General features: G+C 41.7%; 1 protein-coding gene across 2 annotated transcripts in view; it reads right to left on the reverse strand.

Annotated features, from left to right (window-relative positions):
• The window catches only part of robo2 (roundabout, axon guidance receptor, homolog 2 (Drosophila)), a 350,439-nt gene that overhangs the window by 199,345 nt on the left and 133,647 nt on the right, over positions 1-17,447 (reverse strand). Inside the window, exon 1 of one of the 2 annotated variants that reach the window (XM_042486273.1) lies at positions 12,381-12,546. The exons of the other annotated variant lie outside the window; for it this stretch is intronic. Within the exon in view, the coding sequence (XP_042342207.1) occupies positions 12,381-12,435 (55 nt within the window). The 5' untranslated portion in view covers positions 12,436-12,546. Of the gene's footprint in view, positions 1-12,380; positions 12,547-17,447 lie in introns of those variants that run through there. 2 annotated transcript variants of the gene reach the window in all.

Here is a 17,447-nt window from a genome sequence, read left to right on the forward strand (position 1 = left end):
CAAGTTTGTATTCTGGCAGTAAGTGACCTAATAAATGAAGCAGTAATTAACACCCTGACATTGATAAATGGAGGGCAAGATAAAGGACGGACGTGGAGACCCCCATCTCCCTCAGACGGACTGTCAAACGCACATTTATTCCTATCTCATTGGAGCATCTGCTTGCCTCATAATCCACAGGCCCTGCGGTGGCTCTCCACTACGGCCAGTGCGCATGCACAGCACTAAACTGCGGTGACTCCATTCGATTCATATCAGTCTAATTTCTTTAAATCTAATTTGTATTCCAATCTACTGCCTTCTAATCACTTAAACCTTGAGTCTCCATCTGCTCTCCTCTTTGCGGTGGAAATGAAAACAGCAGATGCCTCTACAATTGTCCTTTCACTGCCAGAAAAAGCTGAGCTGGGCACACAGAGGGCCGGACGTGACTGGTTAGTGCCCTTCCTGAGTGCAGGTAGTCAGGTATAGAGGTGGAAAAGGTTAAAAACACGTCCATATGCTGTGGAATATGGTTTAAAAGAAGGACATCATTCTCAATTGTGGAAAAACGCAATGTGTTAGCCTCGCCTGTTGCTGATCACTTTCAAAGGCACAAACAAAAATGTTTGTGTGTTTTTACTGTGCCCTCATGAGTCCAAGAAGATCAAATAAAAAAGGTCCCATGTACATCCCCACCACCCCGCCATCAGGCCAAGTTCCTAACAGAAGTGAAAGTCAATTTTCAGCTTCCTATTGGGCCCCCTTTCTCTCTCTCTTTACGGTAAATGGGCTTTCTGTTGCCCTTTTAATGCGATCATTGGTGCTATGCAATCAAGTGCTCTCTGAGCTGAGGCGAGTGCACTTCACTGGGTCTCAGGGCACACGCTCCAATCAAAATGCTGTGTTTCGCCCTGTCTGCAATAACACCACCATTACTTTTCACCGCTGCTGTGCAGTCATCCTCTCCTGGAGGAAAGCAGGGACCAGAGAACAAACAAACAAGCGCACAGACAGAGAATGAAATCAGAGAGGGATTACTGAACCAATAGCCGATTCCTTTCTGTCGTTTCTTCCAGTCTACTTATGTCGGCTTCACTTCAATCGGATGCAATTTTGCAACGCTGTTATCCAAGAAATGTGAAGTTTACAGCTTGAGTTTTTCAAACATTTCACATTTTATCAGTGAGACAAAACTAAAGACATATAAAGTTTAACAGAGATGAACAAAAACTGGGTATATCCAGGATAAAAACACCAATTTAACAATCAAAAAAGCATCTTCTTCCTCTTATTCCACTGACCACACACATAGAAGAGCTCTTTTCCATTATCTTTGTCACATATTTATTCATGTGTGTAACAGAAGGTCAGGCCTTTCATGATCTTTTTGTAATTATTTTTATTAGCTCCCAAGAGAAATTCTCGTCCACCAACCAAATCAATACCCTCACTAGTCTCAGCCAGAGCATAAAAGGAAGAGCTCCCCAAAGAGATATTACTTATTCTGCCAACAGGCACGTGCGCTGATCACAGGTAACCAACGGCAACCTCGGACCAAGGAAAAAAGTTCTAGTCACTGAGGCTCCGTAAAACATCAAACATGAAAACCAAGGTCCAGGCCAAGATGCAGTAACACTCTAATATGGAAATGGCGGCAGCTTCTTGGGCAGAAAGTGCTGAAACCCAGCAAAGTGAGTGAAAAAAACTGAAAACCTCAAAGAAATTTAACAAGAAATGAATTATGCATTAGATCCATGCCGTCCATTCTGAAATATATTCTCCCACTTCTCCTAGCTCTCTCCACTTCTCCTTAACCTCCCACTCTATCTCCTTCTCTCTATATATCTCCGCCTCTCCCTCCCAATATCTCTCTGTCTCCTTCACTTGCTCGCCGTCCCCCTTCCTACCCTCGCTGCGAGGGTGACAGAGTCATATCCGTCATGTCATCAGAAGGGAAATGTGAGAGAGCGGCGGGGGGAAAACTGGGGGTGGCGATAGAATGATGTTACCGGCCGTCCTCGCCTCTGTACTGGCCTGCAGTGACACTTGCAAGCAGCCCGTTCTGCACCCCAGATTCATCTTCTTTACAGCAGGCTGTCAGTGGCGTCACAGCGCATGAGTTCCAGTATACACCGATCAGTGGTGGACAATAACCAAGTACATTTACTCAAGGGCTGTACTTCAGTACAACTTTGAAAGACAAATATTGTACATTTAACTCAACACTGTAGTTATTTTAAGATTTGTATTTTGAGTTTGGGGTGTTTTTTCAATTTTTTTTAATAATTTTGAGTTTTAGGCTGTGTTTTTCTCTTTTTTTAAAACAGCTGTGAGGTTAAAATAATTTAGAGGGGGGTTCAGGTGTGTTTTTTCCCTCTTTTTTAATAGTTTTGAATTTGGAGGTATTGTTTATTTTTTCCAAATAATTCTGAGTTGTTTTGTGTTTTGTTTTGTTTTGGGGTTTTTATATATAATTTTGAGGTTTCGGTGTTTTGTTTGTTTCTTAAGATTTTTCTGCACTGGGTATTTATTTTTAATACTTTAAGTATAGTTTTCTTATTATACTTACTTTTAATTGAATAATATTTTCAATGCAGGAATTTTACTTTTAATAGAGTATTTTCACCATGTGGTATTAGTACCTCTACTTCAAAAAAGAATCTGAATACCTCTTCCACCACTGACCCCAATACCAGACATACAGCTCATCTCAGCGGGGTTTTTTCAAAATACAGCCTGCTATATCCACTGCACAGCCACAAGATACAGACGGGAATACACAGCAAGATCCACACACTGAAGACACAGACAGTGAAATGAAGGGTCTTCACAGGTGCTGAGGAGATTCAGAGGGAGGTAGTTTGAGCTAGCAAGCTCACATGATGGGCTCTGTTCCACCTCAGTGCTCTGCAGGCTCCCCCCTCCTCTCTCCTGCTAAGATCTATACTCTGAAAGCAAACACAGGGGTAATTCTAGGAGCTGCTCTCAACCTCCAACTGCATCCATGCTTGCCTCCAACAAATATCAGCTAGAATTCCACTCTGAGTGTATTTCTGGCAGTAGTGTGGTGGGGTCGTATTGACTCTGCATCTGTGTATTTGCCCTCTACTCCATGCAGATGGAATTTATAAATAGTTTACTGTGGGAAACAAAATACTTGATTTTGCTGCAAAGGGGTGATTCGCATATCTTGCATTTCAAACAGTTTCCAACTTGTTTTGTTGTTGTTTTTTTAACCACTCATCCTGACTCTTCATTATCATTGACTTTAAAAGTGATGTTATCTTTCTTTCAGCAGAGGGTCTGTCTCAGAAGAGCTGAGATTGCTAATTTGAAACAAGAGACTAAAGGCAGAAAAGGAAGATGACACAAGAACAGTTCACGTCTCTATAATGGCGAGCAATGTCTTGATAATGGGCGCTGCTTGCTTTCTATACATATTTTGATTAGTGTTAGGGGTATAGCACCAGCTCCTTGGGACTGTCAGGCCACTGGTAGGGACATTAAACAGTGTGCTGCAGATTAAATGATTTCCGATGCTATGGCCACTCAAGCATGCAGCTCGCTCGCTGCACCACCCCACCTTCTTCAGACCTCTCTGTTTTCCTGCACATCCCTCTGAGCAGCCATTTTCTTGCCTGCCTCGTCTTTGCACCGTGGCTGTAGCCTTGATATTGAAGATGCATGCTTGTTTGTGGAAAATTCAAATCCCAGAACAGGTAGTAAAAATGAAAGAGGTAAACTGAATGATTAATAGTCTCCTCTTCATCAACAGTGACAGCAGAGGAGCCCTTAAGTTAATGTCCACTTGCTCCGGTCAAGCAGAGTAAGTAGAAAACTACTGCAGTGGAGCAAATTTTTATTTAGTCACTTTAATCTCTGTAAATGTGCAAGATAATCAGATAAGTAAGCAACAGTGTTTATGTCGGTGTTCTCAAGATCGATGTCTGAGTGTGTGTGGCGCAGTGATGGAATGTAACTAAGTACATTTACTCAAGCACTGTGCTTAAGTACAAATTTAAGGTAGTTGTTATTCATTTGAGTATCTTAATTTCTTATTACATAATACTTCACTAATTCTCAGACAGAAGAATTAGACCTCTTACTCCACTACAATTATTTGTAACTTAAGTTACTAGTTACATTCCGAATTTAGATTTTTGCACACAAACCATATAACAATATACAAATACATCTGAAACAATAAGTCCACTGACAGAAAATTAATTGGCAACAATTTTAATCATCATTTTCTTTGCGTCCTCATTACCTGTCCCGGGAGTTCCCGCAGTTATTTGTTACTAACAATTAATTTTGTATGCAAAAGTGTTTCAGGGTTCTAGCTTCTTAAATATAAGGATTTACTGCTTTGCCTTTTAATCATCTTAATTATTTTTGATTGATCAGTCTTATTTTATCTTTCCTGCACTGCACTTAAAAGGTTCCAACACATTTTCATGGACAAAATTTCAAGACTTTTCCGTGACTTTTCAAGGACCCATAATAAAAAAATTCTTTCCACACATAACAGCTTCAAACCCTATTCAAACATTTTTTTCAGCTAGCTGGTATATACCGTGGGAAAGAAGATGAAAATGGAGAAATGTTTGAATAGGGTTTGAAGCTGTTATGTGTGGAAAGAATTTTTTTATTATGGGTCCTTGAAAAGTCACGGAAAAGTCTTGAAATTTTGTCCATGAAAATGTGTTGGAACCTTTTAAGTGCAGTGTAACAATTTCATTCCATACTACAAATTCCATGACATTTCCAGGTTTTCCATGACAGTGGGAACCCTGTACTTAAATACTTAGCTAACATTTCCAATGTAGGACTTCTGCTTGTCACAGGGTATTTTTATAATGTTGTATTATTACTTTTACTTAAGCAAAGGATCTTAATATTTCCTCTTCCACTGGTGCGTTGTGCATGTAAATGTAGACACAGCTGGGTACAAAATTTCCCCCACTCCCCTTTTTTCAAGCGGCAGTTCCTCTAAACAGTTCCTACTGAGGGGAGTGCAATGAAATGAATGGTATCAATTGATTCTCCCTCAAGCATTGTAATCTCTTTACCTGCATTGCTGAGCTGCCCCAGCAGATTGAACAAGGCAAAATAAATAAGTGCTTTATTGCTTTAGAAATGAAGTTGAAGGGGAGGGGAAAGGGGGGGGGGGGCTTCAGGTGTCCATGATACACTGTGTTGAGAGATGAGTGGATAATTGGAGGTGTGCCGCAGGTGCTGACCTGTAGTGAACACATTGCAGTGTCCCTGCATGTCAATGAGGGCAGTCACCACCTCCAGCCACTCCAGTGGTCTCTGGACCCGCATGTGAGCACGAGGAGTAAGAGTTGTAACCACACACAATCCAAGTGATGGACTCAGAGAGCACAGCGAGGTAATGAAATGGCTCTTATAGCTCACTGTTTGTGTTTTTTTAAGGTGCAGCTTACCAAGTCAGGATGAGATTTATTAAATTTCTATTCCATGGGACACTTCATCCGGTCTGGCCGAGGGCGACAGGGTCAAGAGTGCTAGCAGTAAGTGGATGAAGGACTCATTCAATTTACTCATGCTCATAAATCCATGCTAACACAAAAAACAATGGGCTTTGATGGTTATTAATGGTGCTCACAAACACATTCGCACACCTACACTCCCTACATTTCATAATTCCACCACTGGCTGGGTGTTATGGGGCCTCTAAATGACAAATGCCTGTGAGCAGCCCTCCAGAAAAAAATCATCACCATCCTGGTAGTGGAACTGGAGAGTTCAAACGTTCAAGGATGCGATTAAGGCTTTCTTCCTACCCCGCCGCAATGGTTGTGACACTTGGCTCGTGCCACGTTCCACACTGAGACTTCAAACCACAAAGCCAGTCTCACCAGGAGCCATTATATACAGTAAATCAACTCACCCCTGGGTCATGGTGGCTCGGTTTACAAAGCAGTGTGGTGCCGTGTTTCTGCAGCAGGGACACAACAAGAAAGGATTTCCACAACACTGACATACAGAACGGGCCAGTGAATATCTATGTATCCATGTGATAATCGTCCAAATGAGAATGCTGTTATATCAGGCTGCTTGGCGTGATGACCATTTGTTGCAACCGAACTGTAAACATGATTTTGCATATTACAGTATATATTAGCACATAGACACACTGATTACTAAACACAGTATTACACTATTTACAAAAGCATATAAATATAGCATAGACCTTGTGGCATACGCAGGCAAAAATAACAGCACCAAACAGTACTTGTAATTCATATCAATGCTAATATGTTTGGCAGGCAGCCAGTGATATAAACGCTGACACACACGGAGATATCAGAATGTTCACAAGAGGTCAGCCTCACAGAAGACCTCTAGGTGACTACAGTTTCCACATTAACAAACTGATTTTGTAAGTGATGGTGTACAGTTTGGAGTGTTCTCTGAGGTTAGATTCCCCGGTTAGTTACAGGGAAGAAAAGGCACTGAGCTGTCATGGCTGGGTGATCCATAGACCAAGCCAGGGATGGAGACGGTGGAACGGGGCACTTATTCACCGGCTCCACCACTCTGAGCAGCATTACAGCTGCGTCGGACAACTACTGTGTGTGACGGATGTGTGCTCGAGTGTCATGCTCTGGCTGTCCATCTTCACACATCTCACACTGAGAGACAGCTCATGCATTTTTATCACCGGGGCCTGACCTCATCTTCAAGGCACTCAGCTCAGGTACAACTGTCATACAAACTCTTGACAATGAAGAACAAGAGGGTATGTTACTGAGTAAAAACACAAAGAGGAAAAAAAACAGGGATGTGGATTAAATGTTCAGTGTGAAGGATTCAGGGGGACACATTGGCAGAAATTGGATATAATATAACAAGTATGTCTTCTTTAGTGTATAATCACCTGAAAATAAGAATCCAAGTGTTTTCTTTACCTTAGAATAAGCTGTTTAAACTACGTAGGGAGAAGGTACTTGTTTATGGAGGACGCCATGTTAACTGCCATGCTTCTACTGTAGCCCAGAATGGACAAACCAAATACTGGCTCTAAATAGGGCCATTTGCAAAGTTAGCAGCCCAGCGGCAATGAGTAGCATCAGAAAAAAAACACAGATTTTTTTTTAACCTGAAACTACTTTATTCCATGTTTTTAGCGGTTTGTTTTCAAGAGGAGGAGGCATCTGCAGATAATTACGCACCCCATAAAAAAATGCGAGCACACATTAGCAGGTGCTGGGCTATCGGCCTGTCTGCAATGAGCCAAACAGCTTTGGAGAAACAGTGATTTGCAAAGGGAAATTGCTTTATTCAGTGTTTTTGCCTGTTTTAATAATCTGGTCTGTTTCTTTTGGGGAAGAAGAGACCTTCCCCCCCAAATAGTGTGGCTCCCAGTAAAAACTATCTGAACAATCAACACTAAAGGAATCCTAACTGGGTGAATTTTCAGCTCAATCCTCACTGCTAGATGCAACTTAATCCTCCACACTGCTCCTTAAATATTCTAAATATCCAAATGCCCCCCCCACTTTACTTATGTGCATGTATTTACTGTCTCCTTATTTGTTTCACTTGCAAAGCCGTGTAACCACAGTGCCTTCATGTCTGCCTGCATGCACTTGTATGCTTCTCTTTGTTTACAGGGCTTGGGCCTGCACCCAAGAGCATGTATAGTTATATAGTTGTATGTACTTCTGTGAGTCACTCAACCTTGACATCTCTCCCTTGTATCTGAAGGTTGCTGTGAGACAGTAAACCAGCGGGCAGAGCGAGGGCGACAGGAGTCATTAGACGCTTCCCCAAACACAACGTTTCAGTGCAGCATGCAACATAAAAACACTGATAAGGCAAGCACATGGTCTCCTCCAGCAAGTTCAAGGGATCACAAGCTTGTGCCTTACTCTATCCTGACTTCCTGTCTGCATTTTGGCATGGTCTTAAGATAATCAAGTTTTGGTGGAGATAAGAATGCTCGTCACATCCACGCTGCAACTGCCTGTCCTACATAGAGGCTGTCTGTATTGTAACCGCTAGCTGGGTATTTGCCATTGATCAATAAGGGTTCATTCACTATCATCTAATCATCAGGGATTATATAACAGTAATTAGATCCACGTTTTCTGTCTGTTGGCCTCAAACCCTTTAATCGGCTGTTTGGGAAACAGAGACAGAGAGAGAAGAGAGCGAGGATTATATCAGTGCCTCGGGGCCCTGAGGGGTAAGCACAGGTGTGTATTCTGTAAGTACAGGTGTGTGAGACAGGTGACCACTTGCTTTACCTCAGAGTCAGCATGCTCAATTCATCATGTCACTCCTACCCCCATACCTACCCCAACACACACGCCTACTATAATGCCATCACAGGTGCACAACAACCCCCTCAGTGTTTGGATTCCACCCTCATTGACAACGACAGATAGTTATGTGCCTGGGGAAGTTTGGAAATATAAATCATACGAGGACAGATACTTGTCCTTTACCGCCGCCTACCTGTTACCATTAAACCCTCCCATTGTAATCTCTCGCCCTCCTTCTCTCTTTGTTTCTCTAGGCAAAAGCATCAAGGAATTAGGGCTTTTTCTGCTCTGTAAATGTCAGGGGTATGCTTGGCTGAGGCTTAATAAAGCGGAGGTAAAACTGGGGAAAGTGGTATTACCTCCCCTGCATTCTGCTGGTCTTCAGCAAAATCAGCCATGTGCATTGTCTGATGCTGACATTTTCTCTTCTGCACTCTGAACATGTAAAGGCATTGACCGGTGTGATCCAAGAATTTAAAACAGCTTTGAATCCTCTTTTATTTTTTTTTAGTGATCACAGAGCTGTACTGGACTTTAAGAGAAGTACGTGGAGCTCAAAGTCTATTCTCTTCTATCCTGAATGTGTGGCTGCTGGAATGCGATCCATTGAGTAGCCAGACTTGGCTGTTAAAACATCATAGGAGCTGACAGGCTCTAGTCACTAGTCAAGTAACGATCACACACACACACACACACACACACACACACAAATACACACACACAGGCCTTGGAAAGTTGTCACCTCATTCTTTGCTCCCTGTTCATTCCTCTTATGATCACCACCTTTGTCTTTATTCTCCACTCATTTTTGATCTTAATCAGAGACTAAACAGTAGTGCGCTCTGATGCAAAGGAGTGCAGCCGCCCTGTCAGTGATGAGACCATGGGAGACAGCAGAGTGAAGATCTGAGATGAGGGTTCATCATTACAGCAGCCCCTATTCCAGCAAATGAACCGCAATTACAATAACGCTGCCTAAACGCTGCCAACTCAAGCAGAACAATCACATTTGGGGCGAGACATCGCAATGGCTCTTACACAATGACCTCAGCCTGCCTCATCATTCACCTAGACTATTTTAATCTGGGCTTACTTTCCATTATAGGGCAGTACTTTAAACCGCTCTCATTCAATCACGACCATCAACAGAGCTGTTAGTCTCCAGGGCGCTTTGGTAATAAAGCCTCATCCTCACCGTTTCCCTTTAAAAGATTGTGTTGTTAAGCAACTCCTCTCGCAATTTTTGCATTTGATTACACTCGTTCTGTCTCCCTCTCCCCTCCTCCTTTCACTAACACATACATAACCAATCTCTGAGTTTGAGTTTCTCTCGACTCAGCAAACCACAACTCCGCTGGCGGATAGAGAGCTGCACATCATATAGGTCGGTGGTTCCCAACTAATGGATCGTGGTCCAAAAGTGGGATGCTGGCCCATTCTGAATGGACCACAAGTGACTCTTGAATGTGCCATATTTGTGAAAAAACACAATTTATTTTTGAAGTACAGCGAATTTGTGGCACAGAGCTTTTATTTTGAAGTGCCGTTTCTGTTAATTTCTGTTAACGTTTTATTTTTTTGCGTTCTGAGCCCACATGCTGTTTACAGTGTCTGAAATAAAATGTAATATAAGATAATTTATCTAAAGTGTGGACCTTTAAAAAAAATGACTGAGGAGAAATCTGGACCCTGAGGCTGGACGAGTTGTGAACTTCTCGTTTAGGCTACCGAACACCCCTAGTGGCCGTCTCCATTGACCTCTCAGGCGTATTTAAGTCGGACCATATTTCAGCACCTCTCAGAGTGTCACCCAGGATGGACGTGATGTCACCAGCTCCTACATCAGACACAAGCATGCAGTAGGTCTCAGAATAGCAAAAGGTCAGGAGTTTACGTCCACTATGCAAAGCATGCTCTAATCCAGCTTCAAAAGCAGCATGCTGGAGTTTAAGAGATAACCAGGCAGCTGCTGACCGGTGTACTCCTGGAAATATCTTCTACTGCCATCAAGCTGCTTCTTTGAAAATTGTGGTAACCCTGTTTTCACAGTCTCTCCCAACACTGACAACAACACACACTCTCCCTCTATTCTCTCTTCATCTCACCTTTTCTCTCCTCTCCCACACACTCGCAGTATTAATCACAGCGCACTAAACAGTGACTGACGCCATTCACAAGGCTTGGCTTTGTTGGCTACGCTGCCCAGTGAATACAACTCCAGACCTTTTTGTCTGCCTAAGTGGACTCTTAGTGGAAGCTCCTCCCTCTCCAAGGACCCTCAGATTACCTCTGAAAAGGGCTGGGTGATGGGTGAGTTCTGCAGGGGTGGTGGGGGAGAGCAGAAGATAGAGGGAGGAGGGTGACAGGCAAATGATTGGGAAGATCCACAGCTCCCGGGGAGATGTGCACCCTCTCCCTCTGGACGGCCTGCAATGCCATCAGCCACTGCTTAGCAACCAGTGGGTTTGGCTGAGTAGAGTGAAAGACGGTCAAAAAAGGTAAAAAGAAAGAAAAAAGATTTAAATCCCAGCAGAAAGGGGACTTGATTTGCTAACTACGGAAGGCAGGAGAGGCAAAACTTGCAGCTGTGAAGAACAAAAGCGGGAGTTGACAGGTGAAAGAAAAGAAAAATGGGGCCTTGCAGGCACTTGCATTCAATGACAACAAAAAACTTGGCTTTACACACTGCTAAGTTGTACACACAATACAAAGCAAACACATGTGTGAATCATCACTCACAACATAGTGCTGATATAATGTCCCAGTATGCGACCAGTCAGGAGTATGATTTTTGTTTTGTCTGTCAGTCTTGTGTTCGTGTGGGAAAAGGTGTGTCCAATTCAAAGGTAAAATTCAATCAGACTCCAGCTTTGTGCATTTTCAAAAGTAATACATCTTAATCCCTCCCATCATTCCACCAGTCACAGGTTGGACCAATCCCAATCACCATTTCCGTCACCTCAGCCCTCCTATTCTGATGATTGATGTGAGTCATCACATTAACTCTGCAGGCAAGGCTTTTTTAATTCCTCCATTAAACCACTTCTCTGAATCCACAGGATCCTTAGAAACCTTGTAAAATCATGAAAAAAAATGTTAAAAGATGCTGAGGTAGCACTCAGCGAAAAAGGGCTGAAGCATTTGGCTGCAGAAATTAATCAGTATCATTTGCCTCATTATTAAAGTCCAATCAAACAAATGGGAATAATAAACTGGGGCACTGTCTAAACTTGGATTAAACCGGCTTACACTGCGGTGCACAATTGCAGTGCTGAAATCCTAAAATGAAATGACCAGTAACATCCACCATACAGTGCAGAGGCAGGGTGATCACAACAGATTTGCCAAACACCTCCAAGACAGTGAACCTCACATCCACAGGTCTCAACCACTGCCTGTTGTGTTAAACCACTTTATCTTTCATGTGCAGCATCTGAACACACAAAAATATTTGGGGTTTTACAAAAATGGTCTCCACCTCTGCATCTGAGAGATAACCTGTAGCCACTAAAAAACAGAATCTGAGGATCATTCATACTTAGAGATCTTTGCTTTACACTGACTGAGTCTCAGTGAGAAAAAAAACACATGAAAACTAACTCTCTAATGGTCCTTTTTGTAAAAATAAACATGCATATCATTCAGTTATATCTGTTTCCTTAAATGTACAACTCCTTCTTTTATTTGTTCCACAACAAGAGACAAATGAACTCATCTCTGCCCTAATTTTAACCTCTTAAGAGGCACGCATTGCTGCATTGGTTGGAGGAGTTATCTGTTGAATTCAGCTGCGTGTTCGTGAATTACTACGAGTTTTATGAATGAAAAATGCAGTAGAAAAGATCTGCTGCTCCATAAGGTGACCCTGCTTATTAACAATATTCCCCGAGAAGTGTATAGTGCCCTAATTTAATAATCAAAGCTAAGCAAGTTATTTTTCTTGAAAACCGGAGCCCGACAACATGCATTTACATTATTTCTTACAAACAAAACTGGGTAAAATTGACGGGTGGCGTGTCTGGCGAGGTTTGTGCAAACAGATCTTAACATTTTTAACGCGCGTATGAAGGAGTTTTACATAACACGCGTTAAGCAACTTACCATCAACTTGAAAATACAGTAATCCGCCAACAAGGATGAACGCTAGCGGACCCATACTAGCATATTAAACATCCACGGCGGGCGTGCAAATCCTCAAATTCACTGCAGAAAAATACGTCCGAAATGACCGGAAAGTCCACTGCGTGTTTCTGAGAGTTGTGCAGAGGTCCTAGTTACTGACAAAAGCCAGTTTCAATGTCCAAAAACTGAGAGGATCCATTGCACAGTAGGTCACCCGGAGCAGCTCGGGGTGTTCATATCCAGCAAAGCTTGACAGCAAACTCTCGGTCTGTGAGTTCACCCGCAATATCTATTATTTCTCCCAAAAACTACTCACGCTGAAGCTCACACAGAGGAGAAATGTACAGTAAGTCCACACTGGGAAAACAAACATAAAGGCTGGGCACTTCTCCGCAGGTCCTCGGTTCCTTAGGACGCGTCTCTGGCACCTTTCAGATCTTCAGCGATGTCTCCTCACTTCAAAACATGACTCGGCCGAGACACTGACTGGAAACCAGCCGTAAACTCTCACGCATTCCCAGAAAGTTGTTTTACTACAACGAGAACCAGTTCCCAAAAGACCCATGTGCTTAGTCTGGGCTAAATCGCTGTAAGTGTACAGTCGTACTCAAGTCAGTTCATCATCCTCCGTCTCTCCCTCTTTGCCTTTTTTGATTTCAGCAGCGCAGCCGCTAGGAGCGCACGGTCTCTGCGCACCCGGCACAGCCCGCAGCACACCACACTGACGCTGCTCACACACTTGCTCGGATCGGTCCGGGAAGACAGCAGCGAGGAGGGAAGACAGAGCGGGACTGAAGGAGAAGTCTAGGAGAGCTTGGATCTCAGTCCATATCTGTTTGTAGTCTTGAAGACTAGGCTAGTGACCCCCTTAGTGCTGCTAAAATAGTCGTTTTAAGCATAAATGTGTTGCAGTGGAGGATAAACCCACATAAACTATTTTTGCACACATATGACTGATTAAGTGTAGCATTTATAGCTTTACATGTGCTTAACATAATCTATTATTTACCACACAGTGTGAGCGCTTTTCTTATCTTACAATATCCACATTATTTAACCACTACATGCGTTATGAGTGGAAAATGCAGAAAAAAACAACAACAACAAAAAAAAAAAAAACAGTTAACAGCTAGCATGTGTGATAAAAAATGATTAGACTTTTTAAAAGAGAAGAAAAAATAATCTCTTGTCATCCAAATTAATGAAATAAATCACAATTTCAGAAAATGGTGAAACTACTAATCAATAGCCTCCATATCTGTAGGCATATTAAAGATGGGAGAAAGCAGACGTTGAATAGTGCCTGAATGTTAATGTATTGAGATATTGAAGCAGAATTGTAAATATGATCTCTGTCAGAAATCGATGACTGATTGACCAAGCCCCTGCACCATGATGAGGAGAGGCGGCCTCTCTGCATGCCAATATCGCATACATGTATGTTTTTTTTTTTCCAGGGCAGTGTGCACACACAGACATGATACAGCAAGAAAATCAATAGAATCCAATTGTTAATTATGGGGAAATTTAGATGATATGATTTGGACACAGCAGTCAGGACCCGAGGTATGTTGTGGTGAAGAGATAAAGGGGGGATCTTGTATGTATGTGGTCTGCACTCCTGCCCAGCAACCCTCCTCATGTCATCTCACTAGTTAGTTATACATTGAGCTGTGAGCTCCCCCTACTGGTGTCAGTGATCACAGTCATATTGTCATCAGGCCTTTAATACTACACTACCAAGCGGTATAAAATGAGACAGCACATGTAAAGCCAACAGGAAGGTGTAATGAAGCCACCTGATTGATATAACGTCATGGGCGGACTATGAGACAATGGACCGCTGGGCACAGAGAGGCAAAGGGCCCCACCACATCTCCAACATAAGATGAAAAAAACAGCAACTTTTTGGTTGTTTTATGTCTCTTAAAAGTTATTTTGTGTGTGTGTTTGTTTTTTGTTTTCTTTGTTGTTTTTTTTTTTTTGGGGGGGGGGGGGGGGCGTATTTTTTGTCTATTTGTCGTTATTTTGTGTATCCTTGTGCTAGTATTGTCTTTTTGTAGTTCTTTGGGTGTCTCTGAGGTCATTAAGTGTCTCTTTAAACTAGTTTTGTGTCTTATTCAGGTAATTTTGTGTTTCTGAGTTTGTTTTTGTTGTTTTCAGTCATTTTGTTTTTGTTGCTTTCATTATTCATCCTTTTGTGGTTGTTTATTTGTGTTAATTTTTTGTCTCCTTGTGGTTGTTTTGTTTCCTTTTGTAGTTTAGATTTCTTTAAAGTCATTTTGTGTCTTTATGAGCTATCTTTTTTGTATTTTTGGTCGTTTTGTGTCTCCTTGTGGTTGGTTTGTTTCTTTTTTGTGGTCAGTTGGATCTCTTTAAAGTAATTTTGTTTCTCTTTAAGCTTATTTTGTTTATTTTTAAGGTAATTCTGCATCTCCGTATTTTTGAATTTCCCCTATGGGGATCAATAAAGGATTATCTTATTTTATTTTTGGTCTTATTTGGTCATTTTGTGTCGCTTTTTAGCCATTTTGTGTATTCTTGCATTTTTTTGTTCGTATTCATCTTTTTCTGGTCATTTTGTGTGTCCTCGTGGCTGTTTTGTATCTCTTTGAGATAATTTTGGGGTCTTTTTGGTCTCTTTGTAGACATTGTGTGTCTCCTTATGGTTGTTTTGTGTTTTTTGTAGCTGTTTAGGACTCTTTGAAGTCATTTTGTGTCTTGTTGAGGTCATTTTGTGTCTTGTTGAGGTCATTTTGTGTCTCTTTAAGGGTTATTTTTGTCTTTTTCGTTTGTTGTGTGTCTCTGTAGAGATTTTGTGTTTCCTTGTGGGTTTTTTTCTGTCTCTTTATAGCTGATTTTTTTTGTCTTTGTGATTGTTTTGCCCATTTTAACAGTTATTTTGTGCCTTTTACAGTTCCTTTGTATTTTTTTGTGTCTCTTTTTGGTCATTTTAGGTCTCTTATTAGTGGGTTTGAGTTAATTTGAGTAGCCTGTGCTCAGTAGGCCTGTTCAGTAATCCATCCATGTCTAACATCATTTTTCCATCATTTGCATTTTTGTATTATTTGTGGCAGCAGAATTAAGCAGATTTAATAAATAAATACCAAACCAGAGGAGCCCTATATAAAATTAAAGAACTGGTGTATGTTGTATAACTACATAATGCTAATTTACAGCAGCCCACAGAGGGATATGTTAAAAAGTAAAATTAGGCTTCTCTTGTCTTTTTCTTTCCTCCCAGAACACAGAAAATGCAGATTAGAATAATGTACAGAATAAAAATACAGTAGCCCTATACAACATTTAATTCACATTTAAAGAGATGTTAGATGTAACACGTTGGCCCCTTTGTTTTTACCTGTACAGACACAACACCAGCAGGAACACTAGCCTTAAAGGCTCAGATTTCCCATTTTGTGATTTACATCAAAGTCGATCATAGAACAAAGCCCTACAAACTCACAGTATGTTCCCTGAAGGTGTCTGTGAAAACCATACTCCCTCAATAAAAAATACAGACACTAACACCATGACAGGATGGCTTTGTCAAAGGGAACTACTTCTATTGCCTTTAATAATAGCTTTGACTGCTGGTGGGTTTCTTTTTTTCTTCCATTTGTTTGTCAAGCTGCATGTTCCAGCTTGCCCCATGAAGGCCTTACTGGGAGCTTCAACATGATGTAAGTTTACTGGCTTGCTCCCACTGCAGGCAGTGCTGTCAGCTGGCCAGACACAGTGATTTGTCTTCATATTTTAATATGTTTGCGAGCTGCATGCAAATGCTGTCTTCTCAGTGCCTCTATAGTGTCCTAGATTCTACCAGATGCATGCAGGCACGCACACACACACACACACACACACACACACATATATATAGAGAGAGTGAGCCAAACAGAAATTTATTGTGTCATCAGTGTTGCTGACGGTTCAAGGCAAATAAAAGAGGGAGAAAAAAGGGGGATTGGAGAAGGTAATTCACTAAGAAGAAAAGCATGCTTCAAACATAAACAATGGAGTGTATGGCTTCATTGATGGAAAAGTAAGTAGAGTGTAATTCTCCCCCAAGCACTGCCTTTTATTCCCCCCTTTCAATCACTCTATCTGTAGCAGAGGCAGTGATATTCCCTGGGTTTCTAAATATCAGCTGAAAGTGGATTTATTTTAATTAAACTGGAGGCTGTGTTTACTCCGGGCAAGACATGTTACATAAAAATGAGATGGAGGGGCTAAGCCACAGACTGATAACTCATGGATGCTATAATATGAGCTTATGCTCCATTCCACTGTTTGAGGAATGTTGCAGATCTTTTATTAGGATGGCATTCATGAGATCACTGACAAACAGGTTTTATTGGGTTGATTAGGTTTTTCATTTCAAAAACTGAGAGGCTGCAAATGAGGTGTAAAGGCACAAATAAGAGTGACGTCACTGAGGGGAAAGCAAAGCAAGAGCGGTGGCTTGGAACGGCTGCATTAACAACCCGGATGAAACCAAAGATATTAAAAACACAGAGAAAAACACAGTCTTTGCATGCAATTTCCCCATCAGCCCCCCTCTTTTTTTCCATCCCCTGCTAAGAAAAATGTACCACCAGATGCCGAAATGGATCATTTGTTTCCGCATAAACTAATCACGCAACAATTACTGTCACATTTTTGTGCAATTACGTGTTTTTAACTGAATCAAAACTAATAATCAATCAGATAATTCCCCATTATTGTCCTCAGAACATCTGCTCATCGATGGATCCTGTGTGGGGCCATTCATTGAGATGGTCGCCTGGTGTGACCCACATCCATCCTCGTCCACTTCTCAGCTGCCATGACTTTAATCGGTCAAGTTGACTCCCGGTGACTTTTGTGGCAAACAAAGCTAAATAATTTCTTCCATTAATATATAAGACATGAGATTGCTTAAAGGCAGATAAGCAGTTTACTGAGGATTGATGTGATCACTTTAAAATCTGAAGTGCACCCTTTAATAACAGCACCCTCTAATTTTTCCTGCAAGCTCTTTTATCCAGTTTATAGCAAAGCAATGTG

This window comes from Plectropomus leopardus, chromosome 5, assembly GCF_008729295.1.
Source record: "Plectropomus leopardus isolate mb chromosome 5, YSFRI_Pleo_2.0, whole genome shotgun sequence".
Taxonomy (NCBI): domain Eukaryota; kingdom Metazoa; phylum Chordata; class Actinopteri; order Perciformes; family Serranidae; genus Plectropomus; species Plectropomus leopardus.